Source organism: Carassius carassius, chromosome 3, assembly GCF_963082965.1.
Source record: "Carassius carassius chromosome 3, fCarCar2.1, whole genome shotgun sequence".
NCBI classification, from domain to species: domain Eukaryota; kingdom Metazoa; phylum Chordata; class Actinopteri; order Cypriniformes; family Cyprinidae; genus Carassius; species Carassius carassius.
The window spans coordinates 14,074,687-14,091,380 of record NC_081757.1 but is presented as its reverse complement, the minus strand read 5'-3'; the positions used below and the strand labels follow the sequence as shown (position 1 = coordinate 14,091,380).

Genomic DNA, 16,694 nt, shown 5'->3' with positions numbered 1-16,694 from the left:
CGCACACACAGACACACACACTCATTGACTAAAACATCAAAGAGTGTAATTAGACAGTATGAGTGAGGAACAACTGCAATGCAGAGGAGAGTATTGTAGAGGAGAGAAAAGTAGGTCCATTAGAACAGAATTATGTAAAGCTGAAGCCAAGGTTACTTTTGAGGCTATTCTTTGAACCTCAGGTGAATCTGAACCTGAGCTTCAGCTGAATAATTGCTCACATGCTATGTACTGTATACACTACTGTTCAGAAGTTTGAGGTCAGTCAGAAATTAATACTTTAATTCTGCAACAATGCAGCAAATTAATCAGAACAGTAGAGACATTTGTAATGTTACAAATGATTTCTATTTCAATAAATGCTGTTCATGTGAAATTTCTATTTATCACAGAATCCTTAAGGAAATGTATTTTAGTATCCACAAAAATATTAAGCAGCATGACTGTTTTCAATATTAATAATAAGAAATGTTAGCCTGCTTGAGCACCAAATCGGCATATTAGAATGATTTCTGAAGGATCATGTGACACTGAAAGTAATGTCTGCTGAGAATTCAGCTTTACCATCATATGAATAAATGACATAATTAAATTACAAAACAGTTATTATAAATTGTAATAATATTTCCCAAATGTACTGTTTTTACTGTATTTTGATCAAATGAATGCAGCCTTGGTGAGCATAAAAGATATCTTTAAAAATATATTTTTTACTGAAAGCAAACTTTTAAGCAGTAGTGTATATATATATGTGTATATATATATATATATATATATATATATATATATATATATATATATATATAAAATTTGGACAGTTTTACATATTAGATTAATACTCAAGTTATTAAAATTGTTCCCATGTATGCTGATCACATGTACTCTGTTTTTCCTTCAACATATTTTCCAATTTATATATGAAAAACAAATAAATAAATGATCAAATAAATAACAACTAAAAAAAGTTTTCATTTAGTTCTATAAAAGAAAGTCATATTTTCTTCACAATTTATTTTTGTCCAAACTTTGGACTGGTATGCATATAGATTAGAAAAAGGAAACAAAACGATTCACACTTACATCCTCGGACTCAAATACGTGGCATATCATTTTGTACTGTTTCTTGGCCTCGGGGGCTCCAGGGGTCGTCTCAATGCAGTCCTGTGAGGCGGTGCGTGGCATGCGCCGTCTTGCCATCAGAACCACAATGTTCCCGATGTCGGCGATGTATGAGATGGTACGCAAAGCATTATCCATCATGGTCTCCTATAAAACAAACGAGAGTAACCACAATTATTTCTTAGCCTTCTGTGGCAACACCTTCCAACACATTACACCAGACTAGAGTTAAGGCTGTGTTTTAATCCCACTGAGCAGCTTAGTTTTCATTTCACAGATTTTCTTCCAAATGGGCTTACATTATATTTTCTTGGGGACAGCCTCCAGATGCAACCTAGGGTTAAGAATACACAGTGGGTTTCTTATTCATGAATCTCCTTCAGGAAGATCTGTTTCAAGCTACAAGCATAAAGGCTTGGGTTAACCCAGATCTTTAAACAGTAAAGTTACAGCCATCCTTGCTTAGTAAAGGGAAGATGACCTTAAAAATTGCACTCATTAAAATAACTTTGATGCTGTTCTGATTGTACTACATTCGATATTCCATGGGTTTGAATGAGCAGCACAAGAAACGGCATGTACGGCATGCACTCTATTTAATATACAAACAAAAAGGTAATAAATCATCAAAGAGCTGGAAGAATTCATGATCCAGAGCACAGGAAATTCATGCAGCATCTCGATTCAATGCACACAAAGGTCATGAGTGGGATTTTCATTTTGCTGCAGCTCTTCTTTAAATTATAGGAGCATAATATGTGACATGTTTACTTCAAAGACCTATGAAGCTCAATCTATCAGTTCTAGGAACTTAATGCATATATTTTATATGCGGTTTGCAGATACACAGTGCTGAAAAAGCTTCCTCTTCTATTCGATAAGAACACACAGGTTACATTATGAAAATACCTGTGAAAAGAACAGTGTTTGAGGTTAAGGTTATGTTTTCGACTTTTACTTTATGTCACTGAAATGCTGCATCTGAGATGCTTTGTCATCATGTTTCGTTTTCAGTTGGCTGTGCACTAGAATCCACACATAGTCATTAGCTATATTTACATGCAGCGAAGTAGTCCCTTACCAGCCTACTAGTCAATGTAAAGGTAATATGGTTTAACAGAAGCATGAAAGAAAAGATGAATCATAATCTCATATGCAATAAAAAAAAGATTGCAATTTATATGCAAATCTTACAATGAAGGCATCACTGTCAATTATATTTTGAATGCTGAATATTCTATCATTGTAAGTTATTATGAAAAATTTAACAGTACATTTTAATAAGTAAAGTTTGAATGGATTCTGTCTGCTAAGCAGATTGGGCTGAATTCAGTCTAAAAGTTTCAGTCTTGCAGGGTACTTTGAATGTCTGAGGAATATCAATACAAGCTTGAAGGCACTGTAATGAATCTGTAACAGCCAATACAGACTCACCGTGAGATGTGACATGCAGGGCGAGGACTGACACTGCATTGCAGCACATAACGAAATGTCCGTGCCAGCCTGCCCACTCACTGCTGTTCACTCAGCAACACTCACACAGTGATGTTACTCCGTACCAGGGTACTAAATGTACCATTAAAACAGCATGTAGCTCTTCCTATCTTATGCTTACAGTAACACTAGTGTGGAAAAGGAGGAGCTGTTGACTATAGCATGTGTTAAATGTGCAGCTGGAGATTAAGCACAAAGCCTATAACCATCATTAAGCTCTCCATCACTAGCAACTGTCTACAAGCCTGATCATATGCACATCTCTTCTCCCTACACACACACATTACGTGTTTTGTCAGTTATGTAAAAAAGGTTATGTAATATATAACATCTGAGCATTCTCTTTGCATAAATATTTCATCAAACCAAATATGAATTATCTCCTTTCCTCCAAGTAAGATTTATAATTTAAAATGTATACCCAATTCTCCATGAGAATTCAGATTTTGGGCATTCTGCCTCAATACCAACGACAGTATTTTTTTACTTTTAGTCATTTAGCAGACGCTTTACAAATAAGAGCAACTGAAGCAATCAAAACCAACAAAAGAGCAATAATATGTAAGTGCTATGACAAGTCTCAGTTAGCCTCACACAGTACACACAGCAAGGATAAATAAATAAAAAGAAAACAAGTAGATAGAATAGAAAAAGAATAGAGAACGCTAGTGTTAGGTCATTTTTTTTTTAAATAAGGAGAAAACGTAGTTAGAATAAAAATGGAATAGAGAGCGCAAGTGTAAGAGGGTCAAGTTTGTTGGTGTTATATATATATATATATATATATATATATAAAGAAAGGTAGATATAATAGAAATATAATGCTATTGTTCACTCAACTCACGATTCAATTTGATTCACAATTTAAAAAAAAATTATAAATTAAGTGTGTCCTTTTATCATTGCTTGAACAAAATGCTGCACGTTTCTTTTTGAAATTGAAATATAACACTTTAATAATATACTATTATAGCACTTGCATATTATTGCTCTTTTGTTGGTTTTGATTGCTTCTATTGTCCTCATTTGTAAATTGCTTTGGATAAAAGCATCGGCTAAAAAACAAAATTTAAATATAGTGTATTTCCAACCCCTAACTGAATCACAATTTGTTTAGCATCTCAACCGATTTGAATCATTACATATTTGAATCGATTTTCAACTGTTTCACAGTTAATCATTACATCCCCAAATGCTAGAGTTAGAGAGTCAAGTGTAGATGGAAAATATGTGTTTTTAGCCGTTTCTTGAAGATGGCTTTCTGCTTGGATTGAGTTGGGCAGTTCTGTGAAAGTGATATTGTGCCCCTTTGGGATGGCACTATAATGCGTTGTTCACTTAAATATATCTAAAAGAACAGTAGAGAGCATGCATAGTATAACAGAACATATTAACAATATTTTTATTGACTTTATATATAAATGAAGAAAATAAGCAGCAGGCATATTAAACCAATTTGGGCCTTATTTGTTAGCTAGCTTATTTGGGGCTTATTTGTTTATATCTGCTTATGCTTAACCATTAGTTCAGCTGTCAGTTAATGGCTTAATGTGTTTTTATTTATTCTTACTTTTTTTTGGTTTATCTTTTCTGAATTTATTTTGAAACCCGTATCACTAGGCAGCCGCATGAACTCACCTGGGTGTCTGCATTGAGCACTTTGATCCTCTGAGTTGAGATGAAAAGATCCACCTCTGTCAAAGTCTGAGCGTCTCCCTCTGGACTCTGCTGACAACAAAGTAAAAAACAAGAACAAAAATATGAAAAACTACCCCCGACCTCCAAGAGGTCACCATGCCATAACTTACAATGGCTCATGAGAAGACCTGAAGAAAAGTCACAACCTCTCAAAACCCTTAATGAAAGAATTTTAAATGTGTATTCATAAATCATTCACTAGCATAAGCTTGTACACATGGGAGGGCTATGCTTAACCTTTGTAAATTGCATCATTAATAGCCCAAATGGGAAACAATATGGTATGCTCAGGTGTAAAGAACATATGGATTGGAAATGTGAAACTGCATTGTTTATCAATAGCCTGTCCAATTAATAATTGATTAATGCTGGGCAACGTTGACTAAGTGAGTCGCACAATCAAAACATAAAAAAAAACTTCAAAGCCTATAACCGAGAAACACAGTGAGTTAATCAGGCCAAGAGACAAATAATCACTGGGTTTACAGCCCCCTGTGATAAGTGTAAGCCATGCAGAGGTTTGAAGTAATGAGATGATTGACACTAGAGGGTGAGTGAAAGTTAAAAAAGAGCGAGACCCATTCGGTGCAGTGAGTGCAGGGTGATGCAAAGACAGACGGGTAAGTAAAAAGACACAATGGCAATACTTAACCAGCTGTCAGGCTGTCTCAGAGTGCCAATCATTTACCTGTCAGTACATGTCTGCTCAGATTCTTGCATTTGTTTTGTGTTACAGCAATAAGAAATGGCAGTATACACGGATGACTATAGCTATGTTTTATAGAAGGTTAAAAGTGCAGTCTGTGCAAAACAGCTTGAAATTTTGACTCCATATATTTAAGGTTAATTTGACTCAGTTGCAGCCCAGAAGTGGCTGGTTTGCCAATAGATAGTTAGAATTTAAAAGGTCCTCACAGATCCAAGACAGCCGGATCTAAAGCTTCATTTCACATGGTATCACCAGAACGTATGAAAGCGACACAGATGATGAACACAGACATGGAGTAGATGGTTAAAAAAGGCATGTTCTTCTTCTCTCTCTCTCTCTCTTTATTTTTTTTACACACCGCCTTTTTCTTGATTTTGGCTGCCTTCTGTACCCTCTGGAAGACGTTCAGGACAGTACAGGGGTCGTCACACACGGGAGCAGCAAAAAGGCATGAAGGTAAAAAAAAAAATTAAAATACATTAAAACAGGCAAAAACATATAAACAACCAAACACAAAGTCTGCATGCCATGTATGGCATGTGTGCTCTTTGTACACAAACACAAACAAACCCAGAATGCAGCAACATCTCCCCCTGCACACATACATACAAATAGCAAATCATAGGACATGCAAATATGGGTTAAATAACTATTTCTGTACACTGAAAGCCATAAAAAGAAAATTACTTATTTTATGCATTGACATTTCTCAACAGGATAAAAAAAATGCCTATTTGTATCCAATAAGATATGTTAGTCCTTTTTCAACATAAGTAGTCATTACTTTTAATAAATGTCATATTGTTATAGTTGTGTGATTCATCACTGACACTAGATTCATTGTCAGAATCTCACAACAAATGCAGCCTAAGACCTCAGTTTATCAACCTGCCATATTATGACTGCAGGGAGAACAGCAGCTGGCATAGTGGACTGACTGGATAGCATACAATGTTTTTTTTATTGTACAACATTGATAAACTCGTCAACAAAAACATACAGGAAAATGTTAATAATAAAAGGCTATTTTGATTTCCTCAACAACAACACATCATGAAAATGGCAAGATCTCGACAGTGCACTAACAATGGTTTTTGAAGAAGGAAAATATATAAAGAATATGATTGTTTTAAATAATATTATATAATTTTGCAGTAAAATAATAATTTCGTAGACTGGAACTAAATGGCACCATTTTAGTGTTATTTATATACAATTTATAAATATTTAGAATTATTTTTTATCTTTTTTTTTATTATTTTCATTTTAGTTGAAGTGTTATTGGCTATATACTTTTATCATTTTCATTAGTTTGTTTTCTTTTTAAATATTGTAGGTATTTAGGTTTTATCAAATATTTATAAAAGATTGCATAAACTGTATAATGAACATGCAGTATAAACAGAGATAAATAAAAGAGAGAAGGTTAGGAAGAGGAAAAATAGCCCTATCTATAGACACTCATTATGATTCTGATAGTGTGTGAGTATTCTGAACCCATTCAGCTTTTTCTGTTTCTCCCCCTCTCTCTACCTTCTTTCACCTGACTGGGGTTATGATCCTTTGAACTGCTCTCATCTCTTTCTGGCTGAGCATCATGAGCACAACTACTCCTTTACTGTCATTTCTGCTGCCAACATGCCTCATCCTCCACTGGCAGATGAGAGAGAGAAAAGAGGAGATAAATCAACAGCACAAGAGAGAGAGAAAGAGCTTGAAAGTCAAGGGGAAATGAGACAGTGAACGTGTGGGCGATGAATGTTGCATAAATATTGCATCAATCTGGAGGCTACAGGGATACACTTCAATAAAACATTAGGCTTTTTTCCTGTTCCTTGCCTAAAACAAAATAAATGGCTACATCTGGCTTTCTTGGCCAGCATGCAAAAGAATGTGCTGCAATTTTCTTGGCTTAGGTACTGCTCTTATTATTCAGAGGAGGAGTGAGATGCTGGTGCCAGACTGAGGTATGGCCAGTGTTTCTCAACCCTTTTGTTTTATGTACCTCCATCAGTATGGATCAAGTACCCCTTCATTGACACAAAAATCTGAAATGTGTTCCTTTTAACTCATACAAACAAACATGAAATATCACATAAGTGAACGCAAATGTTAGTGAGAACTTCCACACTGGCAGAAGACTGTGGGTTTTTAAGAACAGCATTGTATTCAGTGTTTGCATATCCTGCATGCTATGAACTTGATTCAATAGCATATTTTGGAAACCAGTGGTATCATTGTGTTTCTTTGGCTCAAAAATTCAACAACAACAGTAACTGTTTATATTAGGCTGGTCCACTTAAAGGAATAGTTTATCCCAAAACTGAAAATTTGCTGAAAATTACTACCCTCAGGCCATCCAAAATGTAGATGAATGAGTTTTTCTGTTTCTTCTGAACAGATTTGGAGAAATTTAGCATTGCATCACTTGCTCACCAATGGATCTTATGCAGTGAATGGGTGCCATCAGAATGAAAGTCCAAACAGCTGATAAAATCATCACAACAATCCACATGACTCCAATTCATAAACGAATGTCTTGTGAAGTGAAAAACTATTTGTTCTAAGTAAATCCATAACAACATTTTTAATTCCAAACCATTGCTTACAGCTAAAATATGAGTCCTCTATACATAATATTCCTTCTTCCAGTTACAAATATGCCTCATCTGAATCAGGAAAAATATATGCACTGGTCAAGCACCATTGACAAGCAAAAACAAACCAAAACAGTCCTTAATAAATATGTCTGTGGATTTTGATGTGAGAGGAATATTTGGGATGGACTCGTACTGTATGCAGAAATTACAGCGAAAAGTTCAAATGTTGTCTTGCTTTTATCAACTGTTTGGACTCTCGTTCTGATGGCACCCATTCACTGCAGATTATCATTTGGTGAGAAAGTGATGAAATGCTACATTTCTCCAAATCCATTCTGATGAAAAAGACAAATTCATCTGCATCTTGGACAGACTGAGGGTAAGTATATTTTCAGGAAGTTATCATTATTGGGTGAGCTATCCCTTAAATGGTTGCACATTCAAAAGTAAACTTAAAAAAAAAAATCAATAAATCAATAGGCTATTTTAACTGTAGGTAGAACCTAAAGCTACACATACTGAGCATCACGATTTCTCCCATTCAATCTTATATGAGTGAACCGTCTCTCCCCTCTGGTTTTGCGTACACCTGGGTGGAAATCACTGCTTTAGAAGTACAGCGAGAAAAACCCAGTCCTCAGGCTCTGTGCTGACATACTGCTCACTCATCTGTGGACAGACACATTATCATCTGCAGAGTGGAAGAGCAGATGTGTGGGTGCATGAATGTCAGAGTTGTGTGTGAATGAGATACGGAAAGGAAGGAGGAGAAAGAGAGGAAAAGAGAGAAAGGAGGGAGAATTGTGCAACTCATGTCATCTTTTAAAAATCTAGACACATAATAATAGTAGGGATGGATAGGATAAGGAAAGAGTGTGTTGCCATGGTTTCATTTTGAATGGCTTTTAAAGGTGGCAGGCAAGAGAAATGACCGGATTGGCCCTCGGCAAAGGGAACAGAAGGTGGTCGAGAACACTAGAAGCTGGGGTGGGAGCTGAAGCTGCGTTCTAATTCAGAAGGTCTCTAAAGTGTTCACTCCACAGGGAATATCTGTTAATGTTCAGTTCACCAAACAAAATTTGTTCATGTAGAATGCTCTGTAGGGCCTAGGAACCCAGACACCATCTGAAACTTGCAAATTATTACATTAATGACTATAAATATTACATTTCTTTTATATATGTGGATTTTAAAGAGGTCATAAGATGTGATTTACATTTTTCCTTTCTCATTGGAGTGTTACAAGCTCCTGGTGCATGAAGAAGATCTGTAAAGTTGCAAAAACTAAAGTCTCAAATACAAAGAGATATTCTTTATCAAAGTTAAGCCTCTGCCACGCCCCCTTAAAATGGCTCATTCAAACACCCCCCCACGTGTTTACATCACTATGTGGAAATATTTGCATAATGCCTCCCAAATGTTCAGGCTAAGAAAGAAAGCGTGGTTTCAGTAACCACAGTTAGTGTTGAAGCAGCCATGTCAGGGAGATGCTGTGTGTATTTAGGCGAAAGCAAAAAAACACTTTATTTGGCCTTCCGAAAGTAGATGCATTAGATTTACTTATAGATATTTAGATTACTTAACAGAACAGCAATGCATTTTATGGAAATCCGTTTTGTGAACCTAGGAGAGGAGGTAATTCTGACTTTGCTTCGACAATCTGCTGTTTCTGAATCAGCTACTGTAAGTATGTTTTGTTATTAGTTTAAGTATTTGCTATTAAATGTTCAAATGCATAGTTTTGCAAATTACTTTTGCAAATTGTGTGTGTGTGTGTGTGTGTCTGTGTGTGTGTGTGTGTGTGTGTGTGTGTGTGTGTGTGTGTGTGTGTGTGTGTGTGTGAGTGTGTGTGTGAGTGTGCGCATGCATGCACGTGTGTGATAGACAGAGAGAGAGACAGGGTCACACAGTGGAGTCAGCTGTCTTAACCGTCTGTGGCTTGTGTACTGCAAACACATACAAGCTTCATCACTGTCAGTCACACCAGTCTGTTCCACTTTTGGGCTTGAACTGATGGTAAAACTAAGAACATTATTAACTGTCTTTACATACTGTCTTTACATTTATAAGATGAAGCTTGCGATTGTGGAAAGGGGCGTTACATTTCCGACGAGTGCTTGCGGTGTTCGGCCAATCACAATGCACTGGTTCAGTTGGCCAATCAGAGCAGACTGCGCTTGTCCGAAAGAGCGCCTTTGTAGAAAATGATACGTTTGAGAAAGGCGGGGCATAGATGAACTACAATTATGTACAGTACTTTTAAAAATAATATGTTTTTTGAACATTAAAGCCTGTCAACATTTCTTTCACACCAAATACACAAAATAATGATCTTTAAAAAAGCATCATATGACCCTTTTAAACAATGCTCAATTAGTAGTAAGGGGCACAAAATGTGCCAAGGAAATATCACAGCAGGATACACAGCAGGATGGATCCATGCTTTCATGTAGTTAACAGCAAATTCTGACCCTTCTGAATGTCACAGCAGAAATCAAGACGAGACAACCTTTTTCCAGTTATTCAGTCCAGAACAGTGAGTGATTTTCTTCTTTTATTTAATTGTTTGGGTCATATTAACAGCATAGACAGCAGTATAGATATCGTATTTTCCGGACTACAAGTCGCACTTTTTTTCAAAGTTTGGCTGGTCCTGCGACTTATAGTCAGGTGCGACTTATTTATCAAAATTAATTTGACATGAACCAAGAGAAATGAACCAAGAGAAAACATTACCGTCTACAGCCGCGAGGGGGCGCTCAATGCTGCCAGAGATGCTGCTCAGTGCTCATGTACTGTAGTCTACACTGAGCAGCATAGAGCACCCTCTCGCGGCTGTAGATGTTGATGTTTTCTCTTGGTTCTTGGTTCTAAATAAATGCGACTTATGTATGTTTTTTTCATCGTCATGACGTATTTTTGGACTGATGCGACTTATACTTAGGTGCGACTTATAATCCGAAAAATACGGTACTGTATGTTACACCACTGTCATTTAACACACAGATTAATATAAACATGTTAATTAATTTGTTATTTTAATACAGTTAATGCACTGACCCTGCCCCGGACTTGTAAGTAATCTTATATTTCACACAGTTGACTTTTGATAAATATGGATACAGGGCAACAACTTAATAAATGCAGTTATGCCCTAAAATTCTAAATATTGGTGTAAAAAATGCTCCTGTATGAGTTTTTGTCTCATATTTATAACATACAATATCACACGAGTGTTGATTTTGTCCTGAATATCACAAGTGATTTTGTACAACAGTTCAGTAAATTAGAAGTTGATATTGTGTTATATTTTAAACACAATATTATGTGCTTCTGCAGAGAACATATTACCTTTAAAGCCATAGCAGAATTGTTGTGCATCTCCGAGCAACACAGCAATGTTTATTTTCTGGATGAATCGACTTTTTGAACAAATCGTGTGAACCAATGATTCAAAGCCCCATTCATTAAGAGAGCCGGGTACTGAATTCCTGAATGAATCAGCCGTTTAAACAAATCGAATGAAAGACTTTTACCACCACATGTTGGCAGATTTAGTTTCTTATTTAGAGTATCATTTCATTAAAAAATAATTATAATAAAAATAAAAATACATCAAAGGGATAGTTCACCCAAAACAATTAAAATTCTGTCATCATTTACTCACCCTCATATCATTTCAAACCTTTCTTCTGTGTAAAATAAAAGGTCTTCTGAAGAAGAAGCTGTTTTAGTTACTAATGTCTTTCATTGTATGAACAAATAATACTGAGATGTTTCTCAAATGATCTTATTTTATGTTCCAAAGTTTATGTTAGACTGTTGTAGTCTAAATGTTTATATGTAATTAATTTTATGTTGAATCAAATTAAATATTTTTTTTATAAAGCTACAATTTTTAATATCTACTTAATACTTTCTATTTTAATACAAAAATAGCTTTAAATAATCTTTTGTGGGTATTTTCACAGTCACTTTTATTTAGCGATTAATTAGATTAATTAATTAATACATCATGTAATTAATAAGCATATTTGATAATTTAAGTGCAATAAGACATGAAAGAGAACTTAGGTTAGTACTCATGCCATGTGAGAGCCGCTTTCTGTGCACATGCTTCGGATGTTTGCACTCAGAAAAATGTATATCAGAAGTTTGAACTGATATGGATTTCTGATATCACATGATTACAGCGTGATAGACATAATAACCAAAACCAAACAGATGTTTTTGGAAGAGATCTGGGGTATAAGCGACAAAGGCACAGCCCTAATCTGGAAAAGGGGGCGTGGGAACAGCAGCTCATTTGCATTTAAGGAGACATGCATGAAAACAGCGTGTTTCTGCTTCCATTCAAATAGGCATATTCAAAATGATATAATAAATAATCTGTGAGGTATTTTGAGCTGAAACTTCAAACACAAATTTTGGGGACACCTGAGACTTTTTTTGTAAACTACATTTGTAAACTACATTTTGTAAAAAGATGCATAATAGGTCCCCTATAAAATCGCCCGATACCTTGTAAAGTCCACTCCACAGAACTCTACGGTCCAATTGGAACATACCCTGAAAAATTTGCTTTTAAAATCTGAGAGCGACACTGGGCAGACAGGTGTACAGTATGTAGCTTTGTGAAAGTGAACGACAGAGAGGCCTGCATTTACAGTACCTCTGTATTACATAGTACCTCTGTATTACATTGATACAGGAGTGATCCTGCTGACCTGAGGCACATTCCCAATCCTTCATTCCCACCATCGGTCTATGTGCACCCAGTTGACAAATTGTGTGCATTTTTGTCTGTAGGTATGTGTGGTTGTCCTTGCCACAGGTATGTGTTTCTAAATGTGGAGCAGCTTTGTGGGCCACTGTGGAGCATCTCATGTAAAATTAACTGCTAGTTGTTGACTAGGAGGACTGCAGTGAAGCATCACTGCAGTTACAACAACTGTCTTTCCTTAAAATAACATGCAATACAAGAGGCAACAATGTAAACTATTATTAAAAGACTTCTCCTTTGTAAGGATAAGGATTGCAGTAACTTATTTAAAAGCATTTAAAATTAAAATTAAAAGTAGTAGTATGGTGCCATTTTTTGGACATGTGCATGGCAAAACAATGGTTTATATTGTACCATGGAACATGAATATTCTAATCATTCACCATCTGATACCATCAAAGTATCCACAGCACCAGACAACAGTAATTATAAACTTCACAGATGCTCCTGTCAAGAATAAACAATCTTACTTAGCCAAAAGTTGCATATTTCTGATGCATTCAAATTTTACGGCTCTACAGCATGTTTCCATTTCTTATATTCAGACGCACTACTCTGGAACTGCTTCTGTCCTGAAAAAACTAAATTGAAGTATATCAAGCATGAGTGGAGCCAGGCAGTCTGAAACTGATTGAGGCACATCGTGCACAGCATATTTAAGTTAGGACAGCAGCTTCTCACATGGCCTGTGTGGATTCCCATTGCTGAGTGCAGAAAGGCATCTAATACAAGACTGACAACTCATCCATTACATCCTGCCCCAATGGAGTGCAAACTATAGCCAATAATTATAGGAAAAGTTAACCCAAAATGAACATTTTGTCATAATTTACTCACCCTTGTGTCATTCCAAACCTCTTGGTTGAACATAAGAAAAATATATTTTTAAGAATGCTAGTGATCAAACAGTTGATGGTCCCTATTGACTTAGTTTTTCTTTCCCTACTATAGATGTCAATGAGGACCAACAACTGTTTGGTTCTTCAAAATATCTTCAAAATATCCTCAAAATATCCCCTAAAATATATATATATTTTTTTTCAACATAAGAAAGAAACACACAGATTTTGAACGGGACGAGGGTGAGTAAACAATGGCACAATTTTAATATTTGGGTGAACTATTCCTTTAGCAGTACAATGAATAGATATATGTAGCCCATAGATTCATCCTGGCAATATGAATCATCTTCTGCTATATAAAAAAGACAAACAACAACAACAACAAAAAAAACAAATTTAGAGTAACTGCTTATTAGGGGTGTGTGATTTTGAAAACTATGTCTCAAACTTTTTTGTGATTTTGTTGATAACAATAATTAGACAATTCATTTTGCTGTGGGTGTTTTTGTGGTGGTTCCTTGGCTAGTTTATGCCTGTTGTGGACAGCTGACTCCTAATGCTTTTAATATTTTTCATACTCCGTACAGTAGTTAGTTGACAAAAGTGGCAGAAATTGGCCACCCTGAATAAATTCCAGAGGCATTTTTAACCCTATTAAATATGTGCCATTTTTATCTCCAATCCTTACATTTAACTAATGAATTCAATTAGATTAAGACACTATAGGGCTGTTGGCAATCAAAATCAATTTGGTCTGCAGAGGTGGCATGGATGCTGCATCTAATGTGGCATTTACACAGACTATTTAATGCAGCTCAGACCACCACATGCTCTTAAAACACAATAAATTCACATGAATTTTCCATGTAACATGGCAACAGGAAGTCTTTCTGCGTTAACCAATTGGGGGGAAGAGGGATTACACTTCTACACCAAGGATAATAATCCTATAACTACTGATTAGTCAACAAGTCCCGGGGTATAAACAAACAAATCTCATCTCATCTAATTTTTCACAGAGAAATCTGCATCCGCTTCGTCTAAACATCTCGCTTGAGAACCACACCAAAATAATGTGGAAAAACAGAGGTTCTCGGGTTCTGTACCTTGACCCGGCTCACTGCCTCCTGGGCTTGCATCATCCTGATGTTTTTGGATGGATTTCTCTCCGACAGAAGCTGAGTGGAGCCCAGGTAGTTGGCGGCGAAGATAATCCCATCAATGAGGTCCTCAGGCTCACAGGGACCCGGTACTGTTAAAGGGAAAGTGTTGAGAATTTATTATTAAAGCTATTTGTTGTGTTGCCACCTCCTCTGTAGACCACCTAACAGTTACTGATAAGGTTTATGAGTGTGAGTTTATCAGGCAGAAAAGTTGCATGCAGATGTTGTGTGTATAAGACTGTGTGCGAATATGTGTTCTCAATTCCATCCTACTGTGAGGCCTGATAAAACCACTGAAAAGACACTGAAAAGCGGGAACGAAGGTGGCCACATGAGGAAAAGCAGGGTGTTCTGGGAGTATTCTGCTTGTGTGATATGGAAATGTGGACGTTATGACACCCACCAAGGGACACATTATTCTGGCATCATTCAGGAACAAGGTTTAAATGTGACAGAACTCTATCCTTTTAATAGAAAGCAGAATTTGTTCCCAAAAGCAAGGCATGACAGCAGCAATACATTCTCAGGCTGCCGTAAACCAAAAATAAGCTTGTGGTCAATCGATTGTCCTGCTTTTCCAGAACTCTCATTCGCTTCCTGCTATAGTTTGTGAGCATTTCTCTAGCTGAGCATCCACTAATATGCCTTTATAGTAGCAAACATGACTCCTCTAATTACTGTCTCACCACTGCAACCCATTAAAACAGCTTACAAATTCTGCTCGCATTTCAGCATGTAAATCCACTGAGACATAATGCTTTCTTCTGCGTGGCTCTCTAATCTCCTCACTCTGAGTTGGTTTGGCGAATTTGATTTGTTTTTGACTTGATTTAATTGGAATAGAATAAAACTTTTGGGGGCAGATTATCAAATGCAGAAAAAAAATAATAGATAGGAGATGCTCGCTTACCATCCACAAAGCTGGGAAATGAGGCTGTCTTCTTTGTCGGCTAAGAAACAGAGAAACATTGTTTGATGAATTGTATGAAAGGAGATGAGATGATGAATCTGTAGCACAATGTACAAAATAGTAAGTAAGTGCAGTATGCTATTCCAAATTCAGGAACTGTGTTTATGAGTGAGTCACTGAATCAGTCCCTCAAACGGTTTGTTAAAAACACACCAGTATTGTTTAAGAACAATTTTGCACATGGCTGTGCTTCCCCATATTTTAGCTAGCTGAGCCAAAACAGACAAAGTGTCCATTTATATTATGTATAATATGTATAGTTTGCGGAATATTAACTTCCTGTTTACCGTTTATCATACTTTTGGTCTAAATATTAGTTGGCCTAGCACTAGGACATATTTGGATCATGATCATATGATATTGCTTAATTCTAAAACCATAACTTTAATATTAAAATGCTATCACAAAAACATTGCCAAACAGAATGAGAATAGTGAATAGCACTGGAAATGTTATTGTAAAACACCTGTGCTTTTTCTTTTTTTTTAATCTAACAAAATAAATAACCTAACACTCAAATGGAAACCATCCAGGTGACTCTGGATGTGGCTCATTGTATCAGAATACAAAATCCTGTCAGTCATTCTGAAGTGGCACTTTGCAGGAGCCGTAGGACATCGACACAGCGTCAGACGAAGTAATAATCATCATTTTACAACATAGCCATCCAAATGGAAGTTATGCTTTGAGAGGCCTTCATTAAATGCAATCTAAGGACTCAAAAGCTCCCTCAGCCAAGGTAATTAAATGTGTTCAGTGGAAGTAAGGCAAGACTGAATGCTGCTTTACATGACATACAGCAGGGATGTGTACAAACAGAATTCCTCTGGGTGAATACTTTGTGGGTTATTACCATCATGTTTTGACTTATTGTGTGAGTGTTACCTAAGTTTCAGAATTACATATTCATGAGAAAATAAACAAGAAGAAAAAAAAACAATTGACTGAACATTTTAAGAAGGTTTAACAATATATTATCTTAATACTCATGACCCTAATTCGTAAATTTTCATGTCTCACTACCTCCTACAGTACATGTGATACATTCATAAGGCAACTTTTATACAAAAAAATAAAATAAAATTCCAAAAGCTTGTGTTGAGAATGATCTAAAAATGACCTTGGCAGAATGCTTGGTAGTGCTATAAAACATGTTTTGAACACCTATTTGACGATTTTGAGTAACTGCCCAGATGAGGTCTCATATTTTATGGCTTTTACAGTTATGGTGCGAAGCTCTTATGGAGGTAAAATTCATGCATAAAGAATGTGCAGAGAAGCAGTAGAACAGGCAGCTCAAGGCTGAACTCCCTTCT

The 16,694-nt window shown here is 36.1% G+C and overlaps 1 protein-coding gene across 6 annotated transcripts in view; it reads right to left on the bottom strand.

Annotated features, from left to right (window-relative positions):
- Nucleotides 1-16,694, bottom strand: part of apba2b (amyloid beta (A4) precursor protein-binding, family A, member 2b) — a 93,111-nt gene that overhangs the window by 9,339 nt on the left and 67,078 nt on the right. For 4 of the 6 annotated variants that reach the window (XM_059530076.1, XM_059530074.1, XM_059530082.1 and 1 more), the window contains 5 exons: nucleotides 15,319-15,358; nucleotides 14,352-14,497; nucleotides 5,379-5,414; nucleotides 4,252-4,338; nucleotides 1,081-1,266 (listed from right to left, as the gene is read on the bottom strand). In XM_059530076.1, the coding sequence (XP_059386059.1) occupies nucleotides 1,081-1,266; nucleotides 4,252-4,338; nucleotides 5,379-5,414; nucleotides 14,352-14,497; nucleotides 15,319-15,358 (495 nt within the window). Of the gene's footprint in view, nucleotides 1-1,080; nucleotides 1,267-4,251; nucleotides 4,342-5,378; nucleotides 5,415-14,351; nucleotides 14,498-15,318; nucleotides 15,359-16,694 lie in introns of all 6 variants that reach the window. The other 2 variants (XM_059530077.1, XM_059530078.1) reach the window with 2 other exon arrangements.